Source organism: Armigeres subalbatus, chromosome 2 (assembly GCF_024139115.2).
Source record: "Armigeres subalbatus isolate Guangzhou_Male chromosome 2, GZ_Asu_2, whole genome shotgun sequence".
NCBI lineage: Eukaryota > Metazoa > Arthropoda > Insecta > Diptera > Culicidae > Armigeres > Armigeres subalbatus.
Genome location: NC_085140.1, coordinates 223,316,791 through 223,343,614, shown reverse-complemented (window position 1 = coordinate 223,343,614; position 26,824 = coordinate 223,316,791). Strand labels below are relative to the sequence as shown.

Genomic DNA, 26,824 nt, shown 5'->3' with positions numbered 1-26,824 from the left:
AATGTAGTAAAACATGCAAAACTAGCCGATATATTAGCGAAAGAGAGCGTGATCAAAGAGAATCTCTCGTTTGCACATACGACCTATTCTCAAAGCAATCTAGAAATATTTGTCATTATGACAAACAGTGTACTAATAAGCTTAACTCCTCCACACGGTTAGATGAATTTACCCATTAATGGGTACTCTCTTATTATTGATATTATTCCCAACGTGAAAAATTCACCCATTTTCTCAAAAAGTGCCTCTACCCATTAATGGGTAAATTTATCTAACCGTGCAAGCCCTCCAAGATAAACGTAATCTTTAGCTCCGTTTTCGTATACTTTTCGTTTTCTGTGTACTGTGTACTGTCAGGGTGTGACGTGACGTGACCTTTCTGCCTTCGATTTGAGTGAGTTCAAGATCCGCACGACCATCTCCATTCCATCCTATCCAACTGTTATTTAGCTTCTTTGCAGAAGTGAACATTCAGTTCTAATTTTTAGGTACATAATAGTTTCTAACAATGACAGCAAGGATTAATACTGCCGATCGGAAAATGAAATCCAAATCTGCTGATGTCAGAAATATATGGAAAAGTGCTATCACTCAAAACTCAGAATGGGCTGACAAAGTAAGTACCTCATTGCCATCACGAATTGTAATCCTAGATTTTATTAATATAATCTGACATCTACCTACGCAATTGTAATAACAATCAACGTTTTACACAATGCTGGCATGTAATATCTACATGAAAGATTTTTTCTTTAAACCGGACAGACAGACTGAATAACATAACATTTACCATGATTTCGTGCATTAAGTGAAGTGTGATTTGGATGTGTTTCCATACTTTTTCCTCCCAGTTTTTCCCGGATGTTTGCATACATGAATAATTATGTGCACAGCTAGTTTCTCGCTTCCGTAATCCATGTATAAATCATACCGATGCTCAATGGCGTAAATAAGGGGAGAGCCCACGGAGCCTGTTCCTACCCCGACCCACTTGTCAAATTATGGCCCTCTCCAGAAAATTTGAAAAGCAATTAGTAAGTTTCAGTTTTTATGTAAGTGGGGTAATCGGAAGTAATGTTAGCCCTGGATTTAACATTGGCTCATCACGCAAATTAATCAATATTTCTGCGATAATACAGAGGTTAGACATAGACAAAAATGTTGATATAGGCAAAATTTTGTCGAAATTCAAATCAGCATAACTTTGCGTAGAATGGTTCGATTTTGATAAAATCAGGACCATCGGATGCAGATACTTTTCTAGTATTATGTTCCCATTCAAAACCTCAGATTGGCTTTTGGCCACCAAGTGTGTTCCGGGTTTTCTGAGGATATGATTAAATTGCAATTTTTCTTCTGTTTGTCATTTTATGTGATTTTTACTTTTATCACGTTTAATGCTTTCTCAAGAAACCAGAAATAATAGGTATGCCTACGATTGCTGGCTGGTATTTTTTAATGGATCGAAAATCCATTAAAAAATACGCAGAGATAAGGCCATTTCCATGAAAAAACGATCCTTGGATCAGGAATAAATGATGCAGAGATGCATCCTGAACACGCGAACGGGTGTTCGTGTTCATAACGTCCGAACATAGCGCGCTGTTCAAAAGCTCTGACCCTCTGACCTAACATAGCAACTTGTATCCTAGGAAAACAAATTTAAGCGGCAACATGCTACACATTTTTCGCCTAGTAATGGAACACGTGGGCATCTAACGGATAGAAATCAAGCATGCTCGTATGTTTTGCATAGGTAGTTCCAAATCTAGGGAACCATCGTTACTGTGATCGTTTTTGCTTGCGTACCAACCCAGTGCACACTGAACTGTGTTCACAGTTCAAAACTAAGAACCAGTGTTGTAAAATGTCATTTGCATTCGTTTGTATAATTTTACCAGAACTTTTTCCAGAAGGTAGCTATCAAATCATGATGTATGGCGAACTTATAGCGCTGAAATGTGCCTACAACTTTGTCTAACAAGACATTGCTGTAAATTTGTAATCTTTCAAATGACATTACGTCAAATGACACGTGACATTTTGGAGAGTTTTCATTCTCCAGCCTCTGATGTTATATTTAGAGCAATGTACCCTTGGATAAAAATATAGCCCTACTCAAGCGTTATGAGTACATTTAAAATTATGGAATAAATTTGGCTTCTAAAGAAAGTTATGAACAAATTAGTCAAATGACATGCAGATGACATTTTACAAGCCTGCTAAGAACACCAAGATATGGCTCATGTTCTGTTCAGAATGCATCTTTGGGACAGATCGGAATAATGCGAATATGAGTATAAAACTTCATGGCTTTGCGATACGATAATTATTGTTTCTTCTTCACGGGATTTCTTTGATAGAAATAAACAACAAATCTCCTTTAGTATTGAAACGACAATGATTTTATTACTTAAACTTATCTACAATTACAGTTTTCTTACAAGCTAAACTTCTACCTCCACCGACGCTCTCGTTATTCTACATGGTAGGACGCTTACCTCACTGATGCGCTGTCGCCCCGACTATCCTAAAACAACAACGCTTTGTTTATTATGCCGATGACGTGCCTAAAAGACCTACCTGGTCTAGCCTTATCATATTTAAACTGTTTGGGAATAAATTGAAACCATTGTCAAATTTCAGTTTTTGACATAAACTACGTCTAAGGATAAGACTCGGATACAGGGTGTAAAATGAAAATTTCAAAATTAGGGACCGTCACGAAATCATGTAAGATTTGTAACATTGATAGGTCGTTTATCTTTCAATGAATTTTAAAGATTTGTATATCAATCGATTTGCAAACTACCCACCAATTTGCCAGTAGTATTGAAACTTTTGATTATCAAACTATTGAAAATTTTAGTTCTTTCATGCATCATGTACCCCTATACAGCGTGTTCGAATCCTTGGTAATTGCCTACTTTTAGGGTATTATCAATTATTGAACGAGGGTGTATGAAAGGGGTGGTGGGAGGTGCTGCTAAAGCTGGGAAGTAGTGTCGGTGAGATGGTTCCTTCTCTTCTATATAGAGCGGAATGATTGGTTCAGTGTACTATATTTGGTTTTACGTGGTTTATGTCGAGCGGTCGTGTCTTGTATACAACGCCAAGATTTTTTTAAGACGATGAATATAGCATCTATATTAGAAATAAATACATTTTGAGGACTGTAAGACTCACATGACAATTTGTGACGAGCTCGGTGGTCTGGTGGCTACCGCTTCTGCCTTATAAGCAGGAGGTTGTGGGTTCAATTCCAGGCTCGTCCCTTTCCTACTTTGTATTTCTATCTTAGTTCTTTCTGTGTTTCACGTTCTACCAAAAAGGTTCCTACTGTTAAATCTTCAACACTAACAATCCAAAACCTCCCGTGGCACCTATAAGAGGTCGTAGAGTTCTCTGCATCTTTTTTTAAGTATGTATCCAACTAACCATCCTTCCCCTTCCTCAGCATTCGCAAGGACGTGGCCAGGATAGATCTCGACTATTGAAGAGTGCAATGCTTCCATCTAAGAGATAGTGATTAGTCCCAAATCAATATCTGAGGTGACGGATGAAAGTAATGCCAATCTTATACAATAGTTTTGGCTTGTACCACTTACGAATTTGTGAGAAGTGCTCAATGCTAATGCTAATGCTAATGCTAATGTAAGACTCACATGACAATTTGTAACAGGTTCCGGGTGTTCTGCAAAAGTGACATCTGTTCAGGGTATATTGCCAATCCCGGATCGTTTTCACGGGATATTTCTGCGTATAGCTGACGGTTTTTTTGCCTTTCTCCCCGCATAGTCATGGACCATACGTAGACCGCATCTGTTATAATTGTTTGTTACTGTTTCAACAGTAGCGAGTAATAGGCGGTTAAGTATAATTCACATTTAAATCCGGTCGTTTTTTCGAACAAAATTGTCAATGTACCATACATCAGTTGGTAGTTGTACAATTGAAGAACTATATAATTACACATCGACAGCATGTTACGTATTAACAGTAAGTGTTGATGTAGGGTTGGTATGGTGAACCAAGCTTAAAATTGCATGCTTACAATGAAGTGACTAGTGACAATATATCTTATACGCATATGTATTTTTGACTGCATGGTATTTCGTTTTTCATTATACGGGTCGTACAACAAAGTTGTTGTTTCACTCCGAAGACGTACTTTTTACCGGAACCTCACAGACCCATAGTGTTGTTTACCAATCGACTCAGCTTGAAAAACTAAGCACATGTCTGTGTGTATGTATGTGCACGGAAGCTAAGAAAAACACTTCTTCAACTACTTTAACCTCTTCAAATAAAAGCAATAAACTTGCGTAAAAAATCACTTTGACACGGTTTTTTAGCAGCCATATTTCGTTGATAAAGGCGAGCAGGCTTTGCAAGAGTTTTTTCTTTTGTCCAATAAAAGAGTTTTCTGAATGATTTGTGTATGGAAGGGTTCTGAAATTTATATAGTACTCAACGTTTAGACAAGTACCCTCCCACAACCTAAAACGTTATGTAATTTGTGAATGGGCCTTTTGATGCATTTCTCGAATCTCGATGCAATCGTTTTCTTTTGCCGTACTTACAAAAAAAAACTGCCTACCTTACGACTTCCACAACGATTCAAGCACAAGTGATTAAGCATCAACCTTTCATGGTTCTATACACCATTTTTTCGTAATTTTTCAAATAAATGAATCAATTAGTGTATGAATTAAACGAACATTATATTCCCCGCTCCTTATATTTAGTTTTATCAGCATTCGCACCAATCGTACACACATTTTCTCGCTTAGCTTAGCTTGGACTGACTGTACATATCAATGGTTGCTCCTCCTTGATTGATCGGAACTATAGACACTATAGGTTCCATAGACGAGCGCAGGCACGGTTGGGTTATTTGGATTATGTGTGTTTCTCCACTTTTTCACAGTGTACCACGCGAATTTGACGTCACACGCTGCGTTGCTTGGGTTGCAATAGTGACGTCATGCTCGTTTGGCTACACTAACTGACAGTTCGTTTGGCTTCACTCGCCTTCGCCTCAGCTCGTCTATGGAACCTATAGTGTCTATAATCGGAACTGGTACGAATTACACTACGATCCAAGTGAATAGGGCTTAGGATTTACCATCTATTCTCGAAGTGCACGTTTCAGCAGCTCGCAAATGTTGATCAATAATGGCGCCGGCCAAGTCCTTACAGTCAGTTGGGAATGGAATAGTGTGTGGTTATCGTTGCTACTAGAGACCGAGAATACCTCTGCATCTCCACAATTACCACTGGAAGGAAGTTGTGTTAGTTGGCATCCGCGTCATCATTTCTTTAACGTAAGGAAAGTAAAAAAGTAAAGGGTTGTATTAAAGATACGCACGCAGAAGAATCTTGTAAGATTAAAACAACTATTTCGATTGTGGCACCAAACTACGTGCATATTGTTGTTTGAATCTTCAACATTGTTGTTTCAACGCTTATTTATTGCTTCCTTCAATTGAACATAATTGCTGTTTCAATCCTTCAATCATGCGATTGCAACAATAATAATATCGTTGTTCTTACAACCATTTCGTAATATGAAAAAACTGTAGAAACTGATCAACATAAATCATCCTACCTACAAGAAGTAAGCATGGAGCAGAGGTTAGGTGGATGACTCTTACTCCCCTTGTAACTAGTTCGATTCTGCTTCTGTCACATTTTCTTATTTTGTTGATGTCATCGTAGTGTCGATAAAGTAGTTTCGTAGCATTTTCGAAAGTGAAAACAACCATAAATATGGTTGAAACAAATATATCCGATGGTTGAATCAACTATCGTGTATGGTGGAAAGATTGAACGGGTACTGAAATGAATTCGCTTAAACATGTGCACTTTACGATCCAATCATATTCAGAAATAGGTTATTGAAATTCAAAAGATTCCCAAAAAACTTATAAGGTTATCCAGGATCCATACTACATATATGAAATTTCAAAACAACTCGAAACATTTCGGGCTCAAGAATTATCCTAGAAATCCTTCTAGAAGCTCCCCTGGGAACTTCTAAATTCCTCCGGCAAGTTATCCACAAATTCCTCTGAAAATCGTATGAAAATCCTTCTCCTGTAATTGTAATTTCTCCTTATCTAGGAACCCCCAACAAATTTTTTTTAGGAAATTCATGTGGAAGTTTCTTAAAGATTTCTTGGCTTCCCTTCAAGTTTTACTTCTAGACATTTCTTCGGCTATTCTTCCAGGAAAATCTGCGACATTTCCTTCAGGAATGCATTCTAGAGTTCCTTCAAGAATACATACGGAATTTCCTCCCAAAATTCCACTAGAAGTTTCTTCAGTAATTTATGACGGAAATCCTTCGATTTCGCTCCATAATTTCATCTGCTAATCTATAAGAAACAGCTCCGGGCATTTCTCCAGGAATTCCTCCGGGATAACTTCTAGGACTTTTTCCGGGAATACCTCTAAAAAATTAAATAGCGAAATCCACTAGAATTACATTTTGGAATTCTTTCCGCAATTATTTCAGAATATCCTTCAAGAATTCTTCTAGAAATTTCTTTAGGAATTTCTCCAAGAATTCGTCCAAGTATTTCCGGAAATTCTTCTCTTACTTCAGAAATTTCTCGGGATTTTTTTCCGCAATATTGTCCTAGAATTCTTTCCGGACTTCACTCGGAATTTACTCCAGAATTTCATTCGGAAATTAATGTTAGAGTTCCTCCAGGATATCTTCAAGAGTTCTTCAGGAATTTCTTCAGAACAGACAAAGAACAGCAATTCATCTGGGAATACTTTCTGGAATTCATCTGGTAATTTCTGCATTAATTCTTCCTGGTATTTTTCAGAATTCCTTCTGATATTTCTCCAGAAATTCCTTCATGAACTTCTCCAATAATTATTTCAGTACTACCTTGTGAGAATTCCTCTGGAAGTGCTTGTGGGAGCTCCTCAGGGAGCTCCCCAGGAGTTTTCAAAAGTTCCTCTAGTAGTCTCTCCAGGAACTTCACAGGGGATTCTTTGTGGATATTTGGCAGGAATTTCAAGGGAAATGGGATTTTGGAAATTCCTCTAGAAATTCAACTCCGGGTATTCCATCGGCTGTTCCTCTGAAAATTTCTTCGGGAGTTCCACTAGTAGTTCCTCCGGAAATTCATTCAGACTTTCTTTCAGGAGTTCATTAAGGCTTTCTTTGGGAATTCATCCTTCTCAAAGGAACTGCCAGTGAAACTCCCGGAGAAATGCTCATAAAAACTGCTGGTGGATCTCCCGGAGGAATTCACGTAGGAACTGCCAGAGGAGCTCCCGTAAGAACTCCCGGAGGAATTTCAGGAGAAACTCCTAGAATAATTCCTAGAGGACCTCCCGGAGAAACTCCCAGAAAAACTATCGGAAGAACTTCGGGAGGAATTTCCAGCTAATTTTCTGAAAAAAGCCTGAATGATCTCCTGGAAGAGCTGGAACACCCAGAGGAATTTCTAAAGAAACTCCCGGGAGATTGTTTTAAATGAACTTTCGGAGGAATTGCCAGTGAATCTACCAGAAGACTTCTCGGAAAAAATCTTAGAGAATTCATCTTTCAGACAAATCTCATCTAGCTGAAACCTTTGTAGGGGTATGTAGCAGGACCATCATCATCATTAGAGGACCTCCCGGAGAATTCTTTGAAGAGCTCCCAGAGAAATTCTCGGAGGAGCTTCTGGAGGAATTTCTGTATAATTCCCGGAGGAAATTCTGGAGAAATTCCCGGAAGAATTTTCAGAGAGCCCCCGCAGGAACTGCCGATAGAACTACCGGAATAATTCTCGGAGGAAATCCTGGAGAAATTCTTGGAGGATCTACCGGTTGAACTCCTGGAAGAATTCCCGGAGAAATTTTCGAAGAAACTCCTGCAGGATGTCCAGTGGAAATCTTGAAGTTTCCACCGGAATTCTTTCTGGATTTCTTTGGGAATTAATCTAGGAACTCCTCCAAATATTCCATTGTTGATTTTATTTTCGGTATAATTTCTGTATAAATTTTCGGTGGAATTCCTGGAGAAATTCTTTGGAATTTTCACAAGAAATTATTCGAAACTTTCACCAAAAAAATTATGGAATTTACACAGGAAGTTGGAAGATTTTTCGCGAAATTCTCAGGAATGTTTATTGGCAATTCTGCGGAATTTCTACGGAATATTCTTAGGAATTCCACGGCGCAATTTTTCAAATTTTTGTATGAGAAACAGCACGAAAGAATTATCTGAACAATTCCCTGCAGAACTTATAAAAGAATTCGTGGAGGATTTCTTGGAGTTAATAATGGTGGAATTTGCGGTCAATTCCCGGCGAAATTAATGGTGGAATTCCTGAAGACATTGCCGAAGAAATTGCTGGAGGCATTCCTGAAGAATCCGGGCGTAAATGCGTCACGTTTATTGGCATTACGTTTTAGTACAAAACGCTGACTTCAACGCTGGCGTGCAACGGGCTGTTGAGATTCAGCCTTTACTATTGGTTGTGGATTTGGTTTCAATGTGTTTGGAGCTTAGAAGGAAAAAGTATCAAGCACTAATATTCATGTGTTTTTATAAAACTACTATAAAACTACGATTCAGAAGACCTTAAAAATTTGACCCCCCCCCCTAGTCGAAATCCTGGCTACGCCCATGGTTACTAGTGTATATGCAATATTACATCGATACAAACATGCAGCAACACCATCTGTCGCCTGATAATGGAAATATTGCAATTATACCATCAGGTGTAGTGGCTGTTAATAAAATGTTTTGAAAGGGCCTCAAGCGAATTTTTTGCAAGAATGTAACTGACGACATTCATGAAAAAAATGTTACTTAGGTCCTTTTGAAAAGTTAAGCGAGAATACTCTAATAAATAGGTTCCATAGCAGTCGCTAGAACCGGAAGCGGTCAACAAGCCGCTTCACACTCTCCTCCTCTATCTTCTATTCTCTCACAAGTTTACTACCCTCAAACTGAACTGTTTCGGACCCCTTATGGGTCTGAAGCAGAGGACGGGACGCTCGAGCCTACCAGTCAGTGGATGGAAAGGTCCGTTGTGATAAAGGATCTATCACAAGCCTCGTATAACCTGGAATAAGTTTTCCACGAGTCGAGTTCACATTGATTTCATGAGTTCTATACATTAATCGTCACGTTGAAAATTTAAGCCAGCAGTGTACACGTATTGCCTAGTGTCATACAACGTAGATTGGCCACGGCCCGGGGATACGTTGAGTATAACAAGAATAACAAGAATGTAACTGACGACATCCTATTGACATTTTCACATTTTCATTTTAACATTTTCAGGTGGAAATTTTTCAGGTGACATGCACACATTTTCAGGTGACATGCACACATTCAGGTGACAATTTCGTTTAAATGTATGCTTTTTTGGCATACCTTTTATTACTTTCGTGTAAATTTCAACAACTTTTTCTATCTGTGTAGTTGGAACGCTTTCGATTAATAAACGTTGCGGACGGAAAAAAAGGGGGGGCTGCCCAAAGGCGTTTTCTTTCCTTTGAAAATGTAGGCAATTAACCTTTGGATGCATTAACCACACCAAGTCGAATCCAACAGTCGGAATCGCGAAAAGCATCATTACCACATGGGTTTTTAAAGTGAAAATTTTAATTTATCGTACCGTCGTCGGGGGAGACAATGGGTCGATTGGGGGTGAGAAAGGGGTCACTGTTTCAACTACATAGATTGCTTTTAGAATACACTCAACCCTCTTTTTACGGCAGTTTTTTATACGTCACTTCGTTTTACGGCACCCTTTTTTACGGCACCCTTTTTACGGCACGTGACGTAAAAAGAATTTGAAACATTATTGACACCCAAAAGTAAGCCTATAAGAAGGTACTCTTAGAAACCCGAAAAACAAAGTCGAAGCTTTGTATATTCATCATTTGCCTTCAACAATTGTTCCGTTCCAGGTCATCCAAGAATTTCCTGGAGTCTACATGCGTAACCAAGGACCTAAGGTCTACAAGCGTAGCGAAAGAGCTGTTATCTATTGTAAAAAATGGTTTATGCCCTATTTGATATATTAAACCAAATTCCGTTCCAGGTCGTACAAGAATTCCCTGGAATATAGGTCTTGAGGTCTACCCGCGTAACCGATGGGCTGTTATCTCTTTTTCTCGTTCATGCTTCATATGATCTATTAAACCAAACTCAATATGCCTAAAGCAGCCGTTCCTTTCCTGGTCATCCAAGAATTCCCTAGACTCCTCAGCCGCGGATTCATCCCACATATGTCCTCCGAGTATTTGTCTTTCACTTGCGTCTCAAATTTATTTATTTATTTATTTATTTCGTCAAGCATTGTAGACTACAAACACATTGTTTCACTTAAACACTATCTGTTTTAATCACTAGACAACTATTATGTTATACTATTCATTGTTTTCCTCACTAGCGTGTTAGACATTGATATGTCGATGACCGTACAATATTTATTATATATGTTCATCATAGAGTTGAGCGGTCCATTTTTAGCATAGGATGTGCGTTGCAGATTTAGTTGAAATAAGTCACGATTTCTCAAGGTACGCGTAGGTGCATAAAAGTTCAAGCCTGACAGAAGGCTTTCTGCTTTTATCTGATGTGAGATTAAACCCACAACAGATTAAACACAACCAACTTCTCTTCTTTTCTTAAGTGTTTCGATATTAATTAGTAGGCACCGAGATTCATATGACGGAAGCGGTAGGGTTGACCAACCTAACTTTCTAATAGCAAAAAGCAAAAACTGTTTTTGTACTGATTCGATTCGATTTGGTGGACTTCTTGATAGGGTGACCAGACAATGCTACAGTATTCTAATATTGATCTGACGTAGGACACATACAGTGTTTTTATCGTGTAAGGGTCATTGAAATGATAACTGAAACGTTTAATGAATCCAAGCATGTTATGTGCTTTATGAATAATGACGTTATAATGTTCTACAAAGGTCAACTTGGAGTCTAATAATAACCCTAAGTCTCTCACTTTTGTTATTATTTCATTATGGATCCTGTACACCTCCGGTGGTGCAAAGGGCCGACTTGAAAGATCTCCATCCTGAGCGATGCCCGGCTATCGCTTTAACCTGTTGCCAGGTTAGATTTCGGTCGACTTCTTTTATTTCTTTATTGAGGCTTCGCCGCCATGAGCCTCTGGGTCTGCCTCTGCTGCGATGTCCCGCTGGGTTCCAGTCTAATGCTTGCTTACAGATTTCGTTTCCGCCCCTACGTAGAGTGTGGCCGACCCAGCCCACTTCCGATCCCGAATTTCTGTTGTTATCGGCCTCTGGTGACAACGACGATGGAGCTCGTTGTTTGAGATCCAGTTGTGAGGCCACCAGGCCTGAATTATATACCGCAGGCATCTGTTAATGAACACCTGCAGCCGTTGAGTGTTCTCCACTGATACACACCATGTTTCGCTAGCGTATAACAGCACAGATTTCACGTTAGAGTTGAAAATTCGTATTTTGGTGCGTTCACTTATCTGCCTGTTTTTCCAGATATTTCTTAAACTCGCAAAGGCAGCCCTTGCTTTCTTGATCCGTGCGCCTATGTCGATCTTGGTACCGCCGTCTGACGCCATTTGGCTACCAAGATATTGGAAGCTTTCAACATTCTCCACTGGTTGCCCGGCTACTGTGAAACTGGAAGGAGTCACCGTGTTTACATCCAACGATTTGGTTTTGTTGACGTTGATGACTAAACCTGCCGAGGAGGAGCGATCAGCAAGGTCGTTGAGCTTACTCTGCATATCAGAGCGCCGTTGCGCGAGTAGTGCAACGTCATCCGCCAATTCGAAGTCGTTTAGGTGCTCCATGGTTATAGGCTGCCATAACAGCCCGCGGTTTGGTTCACGGTCAATCGCATCTACCAGAATCTCATCGATTACGATGAGGAACAGTAACAGTGATAGAATACATCCTTGCCTCACACCAGCTACGACCCGGATAGGGTCGGACAGGACCATTGTGCAGCACTCTACACGAAAAGGCCTCGTACTGTGCTTCAATGGGGCCGATGATTTTCCTCAGGAACCCCTTGCGTCGCAGGGCGCCCCACATATTCTCGTGATTGAGACGGTCAGAAAGCTTTCGTAGTCAATGAATACCAAGTAAAGGGACTCTTGGAATTCGTTGACCTGCTCCAAAATGATGCGGGCGTGACAATATAGTCCACACAGGATCTTCCGGCACGGAATCCGGCTTGCTGCCGCCGGAGAGTCGCATCGATCTTCTCCTGAATCCGGGCTAGGATAATTTTGCACAGAACTTTGAGAACGGTACACAGCAACATAATGCCTCGCCAGTTATCGCATACAGACAGGTCTCTTTTTGTGAACCTTCACTAAGATACTTTGCATCCAGTGGAAGTAGCGATTTCCCAGATATTACGAAATAAACGTTGCTGTAGTTGAGCGGATGTCATGGGGTCAGTTTTGTGGATCTCGGCTGATATGCGATCGACCCCTGGGGCTTTATTCGATTTCATGCTTTGGATGGCTGTTTGAATCTCTAGCAGTGATGGAGCTTCGGTATTGACGCCAGTTATACGTCGGATCCTAGGCAGATCATGCCGAGGTGATGGTGGCCTGGCTGACACTTGAAAAATATCTTCAAAGTGCTCGAATCAACGTTTCAGCTGGTAAGTAGGGTCAGTCAATAACTGATCATTCGCGTCCTTCACGTTGCATTCATCTTCGCCCGCTTAAGCGTCGTGAGATATCGTAGAGAAGGCAAATGTCCCGAATGCTGCGGCTCTCTCTCCTTCGTTTGCTAGAGGGTCCGCCCACGCACGCCTGTCCCGTCGACATGAACGTTCCACTTCCTTCTCAAGAGCCGTGTATCGTTGACGGGCTAAGACTTTGGCTCCTCTGGTTTTCGATCGCTCTATCGCGGCTTTGGCTTCTCTTCGCTCCTCTATCTTCCTCCAGGTCTCATCGGTGATCCATTGTTTTCTCTGGGTGCGTAGTTCGCCCAGATTGTTCTCGCTGGTGGCGATGAAGGCATTCTTGATGGCGGTCCATTGGTCTTCCACGCTGCCACCTTCCGGAATATCTGCAGCACGCGTCTCAGTTCTTCAGCGAAGGACCGTTTCACCGTGGCATATTCCAGTCGGCGTGTGTTGAATCGTCGTCAACTCTCTCCTGCTGCCGACGAATCCGCGCAATGCGCAGGCGTATTTCGCCGATGAGGAGGTGATGATCAGACGCGATATCGGTACTACGTTTATTCCGTACATCAAGAAGGCTCCGTTTCCATTTTCGGCTGATGCAGATGTGGTCGATTTGATTTTCTGTAAAGCCGTCACGGAGACCCACGTGACCTTGTGAACCGGTCGATGAGGGAAGAGCGATCCCCGATCACCATGTCGTTATTACCACAAAATTCTGCGAACAGCTCTCCGTTTTCGCTCATTTCTCCGAGACCATGGCGTCCCATAATGCGCTCATGGTTCGAGTTATCGGATCCGATCTTCGCATTGAAGTCGCCCAAACAGATCTTGATATCACCCTTCGGAATTCTATCTACGACGGCATTGAGTTGACTGTAGAAGTTCTCTTTGTCTTGCAGATCGGCAGCATCGGTTGGCGCATAACATTGGATTATAGTAAGGTTTTCGGACCCGTGTTCTAAATCTGGCAACGATTATCCTTTCACTTATAGGTTCCCACTTCATAAGCGCAGAGTGTGCCTGAGCGCTTAGTAGGAAGCCAACTACGCGATGCCGGGGAGCGTGTTCACCTCGTAAACCAGAGTATAGCAGAACTTGTCCCGACGGCGTTCTGTGTTCTCCAAAATTGGCCAACGGACTTCACTCAGTCCCAGGATCTCAAGCTTCATGCGGCGTGCCTCATTGGCAAGTTGTGCCAATTTACCCTGCTGGGCTAGGGTTAAAACGTTCCATGTTCCTATTCGTGTCCGTTCACCATTTCGCAAATCAGTCCGTATTCTTTCATTATCAGATTCTCGAACAAATTGATGTTTCGGGAACAGTAGGTTGTTGGCCCAAGGTTCCTATCCACCGGGATGGGGCTGCCATCTTAGGTATAGCTTCGGGGAATAGCATTTCATACTCAGCCGCTGGATGCCAGAACAGACGCTGTTGGAGCCGCACCTCCTTGGTGGACAGACGCTCGATCAGTCGGGTCAAATTTGTTTAAAGTCCCACCCAGCACCAGGACTAGGTAATGTTTTGTAATATCTGCTTTCTAGTAAATGAAATTATGCTACATTTTGTCACGTTTATATCGAGAAGGTTTTTTGAGCACCAGTTATAAAAATCGTCAATTTCTTGTTGAAATACGGCTAAGTCAGCATCATCACAAATTTCCATGTACAATTTCATGTCATCGGCATAAATAAGGACCTTAAGGCGTTTTAATATGAGTGTTATATCATTAACAAAAAGAACGAACAATAATGGACCTAAGTGTGATCCTTGTGGTACACCAGAAGTAACTTTAATTGGCGAAGACAATTTATTATGGAAGCGCACTAACTGTGTTCTATCTCTAAGATATGATTCAATCCATCTAACCAAATATTCAGAAAAACCTAATCGCTGAAGCTTAAAGAGTAATAAAGAGATGTCAACTCTATCGAAAGCCTTACTAAAATCCGTGTACAAAGTTTCAACAGAGTTACCTCTATCCATTGCAGCAAGTGAAAATGTCACGAAGTCTAAGAGATTAGTGGCAGTGGATCTGCCTTTAAAGAAACCATGTTGGCGATTTGTGATCAAGTGCTTAACCTGTTCAAAGAGTTTCATATTCACAATAGATTCAAACAATTTCGGTATACATGATATAATTGCAATGCCCCGATAATTTTGTACGTCTGAGCGTTTGCCTGATTTGAAAATTGGAAGAAGATAAGATTTTTTCCATAAATGTGGGAATACTCCATGAGCTAATGATTTATTAAAAAGCCAAAATAATGGTTTTACAAATGAAGTAGCTAATTGTTTTAGTAATAAGGGGGGAATTCCATCGGGTCCAGGACCCTCGGACGCATCTAATGCTTCTAATGCTGTTACAATTTCATGTACAGTAATACCGGATATTGAAATATCATTTGTCTGATCAGGTAAATAATGAAAATAATCACGATCATAAACGGCACCAAGAGGTTTTGTAAGTGCTTTGGAAAAAATTCGCGAAATAATTGCAAATTTCCTGGCTATCATGGCTAACCAATTCTTTAAATTTCATGCATGATGGAAAAGTATCCGATTTCTTTTTCTCTTTGACAAAGTTAAAGAGGTTTTAGGATCCTTTTATATTATTTTCTAAAATCCTATTATAATTTTCGTATGCTTCTGATATTTGATCGTCAAGCTCCTGCATATTTCAATATATTGTTTCAGATTATCAGAAGTTCGATTTTTCCTATATGTTTTATGCATTTTTTGTTTACGATTTCTTAGATTTTTTATCTCACGAGTGAACCAGACCGGATTCTTAGAATTGTTGAAAACTTTTTGCGTTTCTTAGGTACCAGCTCATCTACTAACGCAAACAGTGTTTGATTAAAAAAATGTAGACTGCTGTTTATATCTAAGTTACTATTGAGTATTGTTTGCCACTCAACTGCGTCAAGTTCATTTCTCATTTTATCAAAGTCACAATTGTTGAAGTCATTCACCATTTCAAATGCACATTTATTCGGGCGAGTGCTGGCAGAATTTATTATTAATGAGTATTCAATTTGCTGTGTGGTATTGTGCGTTTTCCACAAAAGATGCTGGGCCTTATCAACATTGAAATCTTCCGTACAGTTAGTGAAGAGAAGATCTAAATGGACATTACGGTCGTTACTGACATGATTCACTTGATTTAATCCCAACTGACTAGATTTATCAAAAAGTGACTGTAAAGTTTCATTTTCACCAATGATAGGAAGTAGCAAAGACATATTATCTTCATCTGCAATAAATTCAATTGAGTTTTGATTAAAGTCACCGTATATGTGAATTCTATTTTCTGAATCCATGTCACTCATAACTTGTTCTGCTGTATTAAAAACTTTTCATAAGATTGTTTCTTTGCAAATGAGGGGAAAATAAACTGACACAAATATATGTGTCTCATGGCCAATCAAAACCTTTACCCAAACGTCGTCAAACTCTTTAAATTTTTCCGTTTCAATTAAGTCGGAATCAAATGCGGTATTTACAGCAATTAGTACACCACCACCCGATTTTTTATCAGTTAAAATTAGGTCTCGATCACATCTAAAAACATTGTATTTATTACACTTCCTCATTTTTTATACTTTCTGTCCAACTAGTTTCAGTACCAATTATAATATTGTAAGCGCATGTACATACTTTATTGTGAATTTCATTAATTTTGCCAGCACCTCGCATGCGGTTAAAATTTTGACAGTATATTAAAATTTCATTAGGGACTTCGTGATCATTTTTACTTGCTACCACAGTCATGTCAGTGATTCTGTCATCGTCACTTATGCTATGAATATTACATTTAATACATGTAGATTCAATACCTTAAGGAGTTCGTCAATTCTGGCAAAAACACTGGCAAGCACAGGTCCCAACCAAGCGCATTGGTGATTGATTAGGAGTATTGGATGTCGTTGGACGGTCAGAAGCAGGATACGGGTTCAGAATTTCTCCTCTCTGGAATGCAATTGGTCGATACAGGCGGACGCGAAAAACGTTCCTTAGCAGCTGCAAGTAACTCTCTGTCCATCGGTAGGTTAAAAGAATGGTTATCGTCATCACGAAGGGCGAAGTGGCTTCGTTGAGTTGTCATTTTATTATTACTGGTTCTAATAAAATGAGGCACTCTGATGTGTGGACTTGGTGTCGTAAATTTATTAGTTTTATTACGATCATTCTTGCCATCATTCTTAAATTGCTCAGCATAACGTCGTTGACACCTCTTTGCCTTAGCTTTCTCAGATAATCGTTGCTGGTTCAGTCGACGACGCTTACGTGTATTTTCATAGAACCAAGAAGCCGCCAATCCGAGCTAGTTAGGAGCGATTCTGATTCAGCTTCCGTTTCAGCTAGTTCTTGCAACAAGTTTGGTGGTGATTCTTTAGGAATGTAGGCATATGAGTTGTTCTAAGATCGCCAAATTGTCTTGGAGTTTGAATCAAATGGTCTACCGAATCAACCAAGGCTTCCATGATGCTTCCAACCACGTTAATCACCCATTTATGTCCTCCAAGTATTTATCTTTTGCTCGCGTCTTAAATCCAGGCATATGAGTTGTTCTAAGATCTCCAAATTGTCCTGGAGTTTGAATCAAATGGTCTGCCGAATCAACCAAGGCTTCCATGATGTCCATGGCTGAGGTAATAACCCAACTATGTCCTCCGAGTATTTGTCTTTCACTTGCGTCTCAAATCCAGATATATGAGATGTAGTAAGATCTCCAAAACGTCCTGAAGTTTGAATCAAATGGTCTGCAGAATCAACCGAGGCTTCCATGATGTCGCCAGCCGCGGTATCAACCCAATTATGTCCTCCGAGTATTTGTCGTTCACTCGCGTCTCAAATGTAGGCATATGAGTTGTTCTAAGATGTCCAAATCATCCTGGAGTTTGAATCAAATGGTCTGCTTGATCAACCAAGGCTTCCATGATGTCCCCGGCCGCGGTATCAACTCAATTATGTCCTCCGAGTATTTGTCGTTCACTCGCATCTCAACTGTAGGCATATGAGTTGTTCGAAGATCTCCAAATCGTCCTGGAGTTTGAATCAAATCGTCTGCCGAATCAACCAAGGCTTTCATGATGTCCTCAGCCGCGGTAATAATCCAATTATGTCTTTCGAGTATTTTTCTTTCACTTGCGTCTCAAATACAGGCATATGAGATGTTGTAAGATCTCCAAATTGTTCTGGAGTTTGAATCAAATGGTCTACCGAATCCACAATGGCTTCCATGATGTCCCCAGCCGTGGTAATAACCCACTTATGTGCTCCGAGTATTTGTCTTTCGCTTGCGCCTCAAATGGAGGCATATGAGGTTTTCTAAGATCTCCAAATTGTTCTGGAGTTTGAATAAAATGGTCTACCGAATCAACAATGGCTTCCATGATGTCTTCAGTCACGGTTTCCCCCAATTATGTCCACCGAGTATTTTTCTTCCACTTGCGTCTCAAATCCAGACATATGAGATGTTGTTAGACCTCCACATTGTCCAGGAGTTTAAATCAAATGGTCTACCGGATCAACCAAGGCTTCCATGATGTCCCAAGCCGTGGTATCAGCTCTATTATGTTTCCAGGGTATATGTCTTTCACTTGCGTTTCAATACCAGGCATATGAGTTGTTTTAAGATCTACAAATTGTCCTGGAGTTTGATTTAAATGGTCTGCCGAATCAACCAAGGCCTAAATGATGTCCCCAGCTGCGGTAACAACCCGAGCAGCACAAGTCAGACAAACATCCCAAGGATTATTTTTAGCTTTATAACGGTCATGAAAACCATTATTTGCTCTACATGACTTCTGTAAAATCAGCAAATGATTCAAAAAATGAAATCAAAAATGATTGTGACTAAATTCGGTCATTTCATATGGGCCATGCCCTTTTTGATCCATAGAACCAAAGTGAATACGGCTTCAACTATTGTTCCATTGCAGATCATCCATGAATATCATCTATCCCTGAAATATAAGCTTTAAGGTTAAGTTTAAGGTTAAGCTTTAACACTTGTAACCAAGAGGCTGTCATGTCTTAAAAAAAATGCTCATACCAGTTTTGATCCATAGGACTAAATTGGATATCTCTTCAACTATTGTTCCATTCCAGGTAATTTAAGAAAGTCATGGAGTACAGGTCTTTAGGTCTACAGGATTATTATTTTTAAATGGTTCATCCCATTTTGATCCATAGATCCATATTAGATACGCATTCAATAATGGTTCCATTCCAGGTCATCGGAGAAATCTCTGAAGTCTGGACTTCGTGGCTGGGGACATAATGGAAGCCTTAATTGATTCGGTAGACCAATGGATTCAATCTCTAAAACAATTCAGAAATCTTACAACATGTTACATGTCATAATTTGAGACGCAATTCGCAAACTATCCAAATTCCAGGACAAATTTGAGATCTTTTAGCACCTCATATGCCTTGATTTGAGACGAGTGAGAGACAAACACTCGGGGAATATAATTGAGTTGATATCGCGAGTGAAGAAATCATGGAAGCCTTGGTTGATTTGGTACACCACTTGATTCAAACTCCAGGACAATTTAAACATCTTACATGCTAAAATTTGTAAATCAAGTGAAAGACTAATACTCAGAAGACAAAATTGGGTTGACACCACGGCTGAAGACATCGTGGAAGCCTTGTTTTATTCGGCAGAATATTTGATTAAAACTCCAGAACAATTTGGAGATTTTAAAACATATCATATGTCTGGATTTGATACGTAAGTGAAAGACAAATAATCGCAGGTCATAGTTGGGTTGATACCCAACGCAACACGAGACGCAAGTAAAAGACAAATACTCAGAGAGCATAATTGAGTTGATATCACGGCTTAGGACATCACGAAGGTTTTGGTTGATTCGATAGACCATTTGATTTAAACTTCAGGACAATTTGGAGATCTTACAATATCGAATATGCCTGTGTTTGAGACGTTAGTAAAGGACCAATACTCAGAAGACAAAATTGGGTTGACACCGAGGCTGGAGACATCGTAGAAGCCTTGGTTGATTCTGTAGACCATTTGATTCAAACTCCAGGACAATTTGGAGATCCTGAAACATCTCATATTCATGGACTTTAGACGCAAGTGAAAGACAAATTCATGATTGGGATGATACCGCGGCTAAAGCACCATAGAAGCCTTGGTTGATTCATTTCACCATTTGATTTAAACTCCAGGACAATTTGGAGATCTAACAATATCTAATATGCTTGTATTTGAGACGATAGTTAAATACCGATACTCAGAAGACAAAATTAGGTTGACACCGAGGCTGTGGACATCATAGAAGCCTTGCTTGATTTTGTAGATCATTTGATTCAAACTCCAGGACAATTTGCAGATCTTAAAATATCTCATATACATAGACTTGAGACGCAAGTGAAACACAAATACTCGGCGAGCATGATTGGGATGATACCGCAGTTGAGGACATCGTACAAGCCTCAGTAGATTCGGTAGACAGTTTGGTTCAAACTCCAGAACAATTTGGAGATCTTAAAACATCTCTTATGCCTGGATTTGAGATGTAAGTGATAGACAAATAATCGGATGACATAACTGGGTTGATACCGCGGCTGGGGACATCGTGAAAGCCTCGTTTGATTCGGTAGACCATTTGATTCAAACTCCAGAACAATTTGGAGATCTTAAGACATCTCATATACCAGGACTTGAGACGAAACTGAAAGACAAAAACTCGAAGAGCATGATTGGGATGATACCGCGGTTGAGGACATCATTCAAGCCTCAGTAGATTCAGTAGATCATTTGATTCAAACTCTAGGACAATTTGGAGATCTTGCAACTTCATACATGCAAGAATTGAAGACGGGAGTGAAAGACAAGTAATCAGAAGAGAAAATTGGGTTAACACCGAGACTGGGGACATCATGGAAGCCTTGGTTGATTTGTTAGATCATTTGATTCAAACTTCAGGACAATTTGGAGATCTTATAACATCTCATATGCCTGGATTTGGAGAGATCTTACAATACCTCATGCAAGACGCAAATGAATGTATTTATTTTAAAGTATCCTCACGATGAATAAATTAAGTGAAATACTAGAAATTTCAGCAAAAATTCTTTTTACGTCACATTCGGTTTACGTCCCCCCAATAAGTGACGTAAAAAGAGGGTTGAGTATATCGTGCCAGCGCGTTGCCGGCTTTCCAGGTGGCCTTACCACGCCCTATGTCCTCGGGAGGTGGGAAGGGGTGCTTGCTGTTCACAGCTTTGCTGGAACAAATCAAACAATTGGGAGGGTTCGTGCAGCATTGTGCCTTATGTCCCTCCAATCCGCAGCGTCGGCAGAGATTGCTTCTGTCAGGGCCTTTGCATTCCCATTGCTTGTGCCCCGGTTTCAGACACTTCGGGTTGCTCGTATATGCGCACAGGGCATACCGACCATCCCACCTTGACGCTCCCTAACTTGACTACCTTGGAGGCGTCCGCTGCAGATAGCCGAACCAATGCTACCTGCGTCCCTGCCGGACCTTTCCGTAGCCGAACGGCTGCGGTGGGCGTCTCCACTTCACACTGTCGCCGCAGTGCCGTGGCGAGCTCTTCGGCTTCAGTGATCTCGTCCAGGTCTTTAACCCTTAGATTCACCTCCGTCGTGATTGTCCTCACCTTGACCGTCTCGCCTAGGACCTCCTCCGCCAACTTCTTGTAGGCGGCGCCCTTTTGCGAGACGCCCCGCTTCAGCTCGAGTATCATCTCGCCCATCCGGGTACGTATTATTCGACGTACGTCGGCGCCGAGTTCACCGAGCTTGACGTCACTCCTCATTGCCTTCAAAACATCCGAGTACTTAGCCTCGTCCGCCGTGATGACTAGGGCATCGCCCCTGGAGCGATTGGCGCCTACCCTAGACTTCTTGCTACCCTCATTCGCCTGGGCCTTCTTTTCGGCCCTTGACGTCTTCGGTTTCCTCTTGTTCTTGACCAGGGTCCAGGAGGCGTCATCCCCCTCTATTTCCCTGGTCTGGTGCGGCTGAGAACTTTCAGCCTGCCGTAACCCCTTACCACCGTCTTTCCTGAGTGGACTTTCCAGGTCCTTCCTCCCCCGGTTTTGGAGGTACCTGACCGGGGTTCAGCTTCCCAGCCCCACTACCCTTGTTCGGGGTAGTAACCCTCCGCGTTTTGGAGCGGCCCCAGGAGCTCATCCCCTGGAGACTGTCTCCCCCGTTTTTGTGTCTGCTCCGTTGGAGCAGTCACCCCCGACGTACCCGCAAATACTTGAGCCTCAGTCTGGGTAGACTTTGGCACCACCGTCTTCGCATGGCACGCCTTCGGTCGATTCGACCTTGCCCGAGTCCGCAAATCCTTGGGCCTCAGTCTGGGTAGACCTCGACTCCACCGATTTCACGGGTTTACACTTGGTCGTCCCGACCGTGTGTGTGTGTGTGTGCACCAACGTACCAAAATGTAGCAAAAATGTCACTCATTTTTCGGGCACGTATTCTCAACTGATTTGTTCGTAACAGGTTGCATCCGGCGCAAAAACCTGTCCCATTGTTTCCTGTTGAACATTGGCTAGATCGGGATATGGGATCGGAAATTATGGCCAAAATACCATTTTTTATATTAAAAATCAAGTAAAAGTTTGTCACTCATTTTTCAAGTTCTCATCTTCAACCGATTTGTTTGCAACAAGTTGCATGCAACGCAGAACCCTGTCCGATTGTTTCTTATTGAAAATTGGCCAGATCGGACTATGGGCTCGGAAGTTATGGCCAAAATACTTTTTTTTATTCGCACGAGAAAAGCACCATCACTGCTAGGTGGATTAATCTGAAACATCACACTCTATGCCCCCAACAACTGGCTGGGCGGATTTGTATAGAGTGCGAATCAATCACACTCTGCTGTGCCAAAGGCTTGCGCGGCTAAAGAATTTAATGAGAGTGATTGTTTTCTACGCATGCGGTCGCGTGTACTCAGACGACTAATGACGATGGAAGACCGACACATGATTACAATTAATTGCATATTATTCGGCAACTCGGCCGTACGAAAATCATTTTGACGTAGGACTTACACACTGTAGGAATGAATGATCTCAGCAAAATGTTGAACTTTTACCGAGAATCGCACAGCCGTGCCCCAGCAAACATGTTTTTTGCCGAGATTTCTGTCAAAGTTGCTGATAATCAGCAAATAATTTGCCGAAAATCAGCTAACAAACGCTATTTTAGCCGGAATATAAGTTATTTATTTTGCTGGCGCACGGCTGTGTGGATTTTTGCCGAGCTGCAGAAATAAAAACTGAGTGTGTACGTCTTTCTTTACTATACTGGGTGTTATTTAGGTTTTTGGAAATCGAGAGAGTTACGCTGAGAGGGAAGATTTCAAACGTTACTAGCGCCTTTATCTTTCTCTCCAGGAATTTGTCAATTTCATTGAAACTTAAGATTATTAACGATCAGCTATTGAAATTTTCATTTCTTGTCAAAGCCAATAAAAATTTCATATATAATCAATCCCGTGCATTCCTATCACGGACATCAGAATGCAGTATGCCACGGGCCTTCTAGTCCACCGCAAGATTTTCTTTGTGTATGAAAGAAGCAGTGCCTGCCGTGTGCGAGTCTGCGAATATGCATGAAAGAAGAGGGCACATTTTTTGCGATGGATGCGATCGCCCATCGCATCGCTCGGAGTTCACGGCTAGAGGCCGATGATGGCTGAGGCAGCGATGACAGCAGTGGTAGATGAAGAAAAATAAAATTAGCCCAGAGAGATTTGGATTACTCATTCACGGAAAGTGATTGGTTTCATAATCCACATGATACCGGGATGGGTCATGTCATATGACTGACTATATGTTAAGTTGTGGTTGCTACTAAACGACACGTACATTAAAACATGATTATACTATAACAGTTCTGATTCCCCAGCAAAAAAATCAACTACACTGATGAAAATAAAAATTTGATTAAAATAATTACTTTCATTCATTCGCATAAGACATTAGCAGTTAAAGATGTATAATCAGCAATAGTGTTAATATCCATTTTTTATTAGAAAATTTCGCCGTATTACATGTAAATGTTTTTGAAAAGTCCGCAAACAATAATTTCCAGATGAATATTTAAATAAATATAATTTTATACTTTGGTTTACATTTTTTGAGAAATTATATTATTAAACTTGGCTTATACTCGGAGTTTGGAGCCAAAGCATTAAATAATTTTTCGTTGACGTGTTAGCAGTACCTCCTCTATTTTAGTAGGATTACTGCTCCTTGACTTGTTTCTTATTGTTGTGATTTTTTTTTTCAGCAGTAAGCACGCATGCTACCAAAAAGAAGCAACGAAATTGGTGCTGTATTTCTTTGTTTGTACATTTTGCCCAAGTCTGAAAATTTTATAAAATGTCCTACATTTGCTTGAGTAATTAGGGGCTCAATAGCTAGAAACAAAGCAATTCTAATTATTAATTTAATTGTTAGTTTTATTTCCAGAAGTTTTAAATAAAGAAATTATTAATTCTACACAGCATGGAAGTCGTCGTTCCAATATCAATACCTATAATCAAACTCCATAGATCCAAAAGTTAGAAGTTAAATGTAAATACGTTTCGTTTATACATGTCCTACGTCTACTCGCGGTTATGTTAAAAACATAACATATCGAAATGGACAAATTGATATGAATTTTGCGAAAAAGAATCCACGTGTCTTGGAGGGACCGAACCATGCTTACTTCCACTACTTCTGCTATTCGTTCCTGCGCATATGAATACACCCCAAGCTTTTTTAACTCCCCCCTCCGTGCAAACTGTTTCCTCCCGAATTTATCCGATCGTGTTGCCGTTTGTTCCCACGTCTGCCCCGATTGCTACTGCCTCTGCTGTCCATGACAACATCCCGCGGCAGCTATTCGTTGGTCCCAGTTTGTGGCAGTTGAGTGGTAGTTATTCCGCATCAAGACCGTTGAAATGATCTTGGTTCTGAAATGTGTAGCGCAAGCGGGACGGACTATAGGAACCTGGCCCAAGAGGTCTTGGGTGACGGCGTCGAGGTGAAGTAGTTGGGAGCGGAAGTGACCCTCAAGTGAAAGCAACTGGACGAGGTCACGAACTCGGACGACGTCTTCTCTGTCCCTTTGGCACGCAGGTAGCCTACCGTATGATACCGATCCTGGAAGCCAAGCCGCCTTCAGTGGAAGTTCTACGACTGTTAAGGCCACACTGTAGCAACCCGTGTCGTCGTTGTGGTGAGGAATGGCACAAGGCACAGGAATGCGATAAGGCACCAAAGTGCGTCATCTGCGCCAGCAAAAAGCTAGCATGTAACCACGTTATGGGTGGATCTTCGTTTCCCATCGGAGAGACAAACAAGAAGAAGCTTTACAAGTAACACAGCTGAATCTATATCACTATGCATCTGCTGTGGCAGTCGGTCTCGGAGTCGAGGACCGATGTTGCTCTCCTGTCCAACCCGTACAACGTCCCTGTCGATAACGGCAATTGGGTGGCAGATGGGTCTAGGATGGCGGCTATTTGCACGACGGGACGCTATCCGGTCCAAGAGGTGGTATACTCCTCCGCTGAGGGTGTCGTGATAGCCAAGATAAACTGTTCTACTGTAACTGATGTGCCCCACCAAGGTGGTCATTAGAACAGCTCAACGAGATGATCGATAGGCTATCGTCCACCTATTGGGTCGAAACCCGTTCGTCATAGCGGGTGTGGAGTGGGGCAGCTTCTGCACCTATCGAAGGGGTCAAGTGTTACTTGAAGCGCTTGCGAAGCGCTTGTATGAAAAAATGTTCATTTCATTGTATACGAAGCTTTTGACGTTTCAGGGTTTGCCGAAATCAATTTGAAATAAAAACGATATATGAAAAAAGTTCATTTTTACACCGCTCAAATGTCAAAACCTTCGTTAAGTTCATTTAATACACTCCCCCATGCTCATATCACTCTAGCAATGCATTTTTTTTCTAGGATGATTTTCTAGATGTTGTTTACTGGTCTCGACAGGTGATTGGTATACTAATCGGAGTAGTCATGGGTATCATTCCGATAAAAGGATTCATTGCATTGGCACTGTATGTATTTTCTTATATTTATTTGTTATGAAGATCATCTATATTATGTTATATATTTTAGGTTCGCATTGATCAATTGTGGAATCGTTTATTTCTACAGCACGAGCTTCCAATCCATCGACGAAGAAGCCTACGGAGGTATATGGGAAGTTATCAAAGAAGGGTTTATGACTTCTTTTGCTTGCTTTTTAGTTACATGGATTATTTTTTACACTGGTATACACTTTGATACATTGACAGTTAAGACAATTCAATAATCTATGTTATTAAATAAAATAAAACCACATAAAAGATGGCAAATATTTTTCAAAAAATATATCGTTTGAAATGAAATATATTATGTAGTTATAGATAATTTATCCGAAAGCTTGAATTCCACTCTTCAAATAACTTCTTGTAATACAATACTATTTTCGGAAATAAAAACCCTAAAATGTCTTGTTGCCAGGGTTTGCAGAAACCGCTATCAATAGATAACAAAGAACAATAAAAGAGATTCAAAAACTGTTTGAAATCATAACAACCGTTAAAACAAATTTATCGAATTTGAATTATTACCTACTTCACTTATGGCTCTTGTACACCTCCGGTGGTGCAAAGGGCCGACTTTGTGTCGTCGCTGCGGCGAGGAGGAACATAAGCCGCAGGAATGCGACAAAGCACCTAGGTGCCTTATCTGCGCCAGTAAGAAGCAGGCCCGGAACCATGCTATGGGCGGGCCTGCGTGTCCCTTCTGATAAGCCAATCGGAAAAAAGCCGTGCAAGTAACACAGCTGAATCTGAATCACTGTGCACCTGCCCAGCAACTGCTGTGGCAGGCGGTCTCGGAGTCGAGGATCGTTGTCGCCCTCCTGTCCGACCCGTACAACGTCCCTGCCGACAATGGCAACTGGGTGGCGGACGGGTATAGGTCGGCGGCAATCTGCACAACGGGAAGGTACCCCGTTCAAGAGGTTGTACACTCCTCCACGGAGGGTGTCGCGATAGCCAAGATCAATGGGGTGCTCTATTGTAGCTGCTACGCCCCACCAAGGTGGCCAATGGAACAGTTCAACCAGA

At 41.1% G+C, this 26,824-nt stretch overlaps 1 protein-coding gene and 1 long non-coding RNA gene across 3 annotated transcripts in view; one reads left to right on the top strand and one right to left on the bottom strand.

Annotated features, from left to right (window-relative positions):
* Positions 1-288: 288 nt before the first annotated feature.
* On the top strand, positions 289-26,098 carry LOC134211752 (GEL complex subunit OPTI). Of its 2 annotated transcripts, XM_062688932.1 has the most exons (4): positions 289-394; positions 489-616; positions 25,662-25,765; positions 25,827-26,098. In XM_062688932.1, exons 2-4 carry the CDS (start codon positions 509-511, stop codon positions 26,020-26,022), a joined length of 408 nt encoding a protein of 135 aa, XP_062544916.1. In that variant the 5' UTR covers positions 289-394; positions 489-508; the 3' UTR covers positions 26,023-26,098. The 2 variants fall into 2 exon arrangements, with proteins under 2 accessions (XP_062544916.1, XP_062544915.1); XM_062688931.1 differs by lacking the exon at positions 289-394 and having other exon boundaries at positions 401-616.
* The window catches only part of LOC134211753 (uncharacterized), a 40,487-nt gene continuing 16,058 nt past the window's right edge, over positions 2,396-26,824 (bottom strand). Inside the window, exons 3-4 of the long non-coding RNA XR_009979082.1 lie at positions 2,584-2,608; positions 2,396-2,530 (exon numbers count right to left, since the gene is read on the bottom strand). This is a non-coding gene — a long non-coding RNA (uncharacterized LOC134211753). The remainder of the gene's footprint in view (positions 2,531-2,583; positions 2,609-26,824) is intronic.

Bases quoted from the DNA above. Each gene is read 5' to 3' on its own strand.
- LOC134211752 (XM_062688932.1), top strand. From the start codon at position 509: ATGACAGCAAGGATTAATACTGCCGATCGGAAAATGAAATCCAAATCT. The intron at 617-25,661 runs GTAAGTACCTCA...TTTTTTTTCTAG, and splicing joins ACTCAGAATGGGCTGACAAA to GATGATTTTCTAGATGTTGT. The intron at 25,766-25,826 runs GTATGTATTTTC...TATATATTTTAG, and splicing joins GGATTCATTGCATTGGCACT to GTTCGCATTGATCAATTGTG.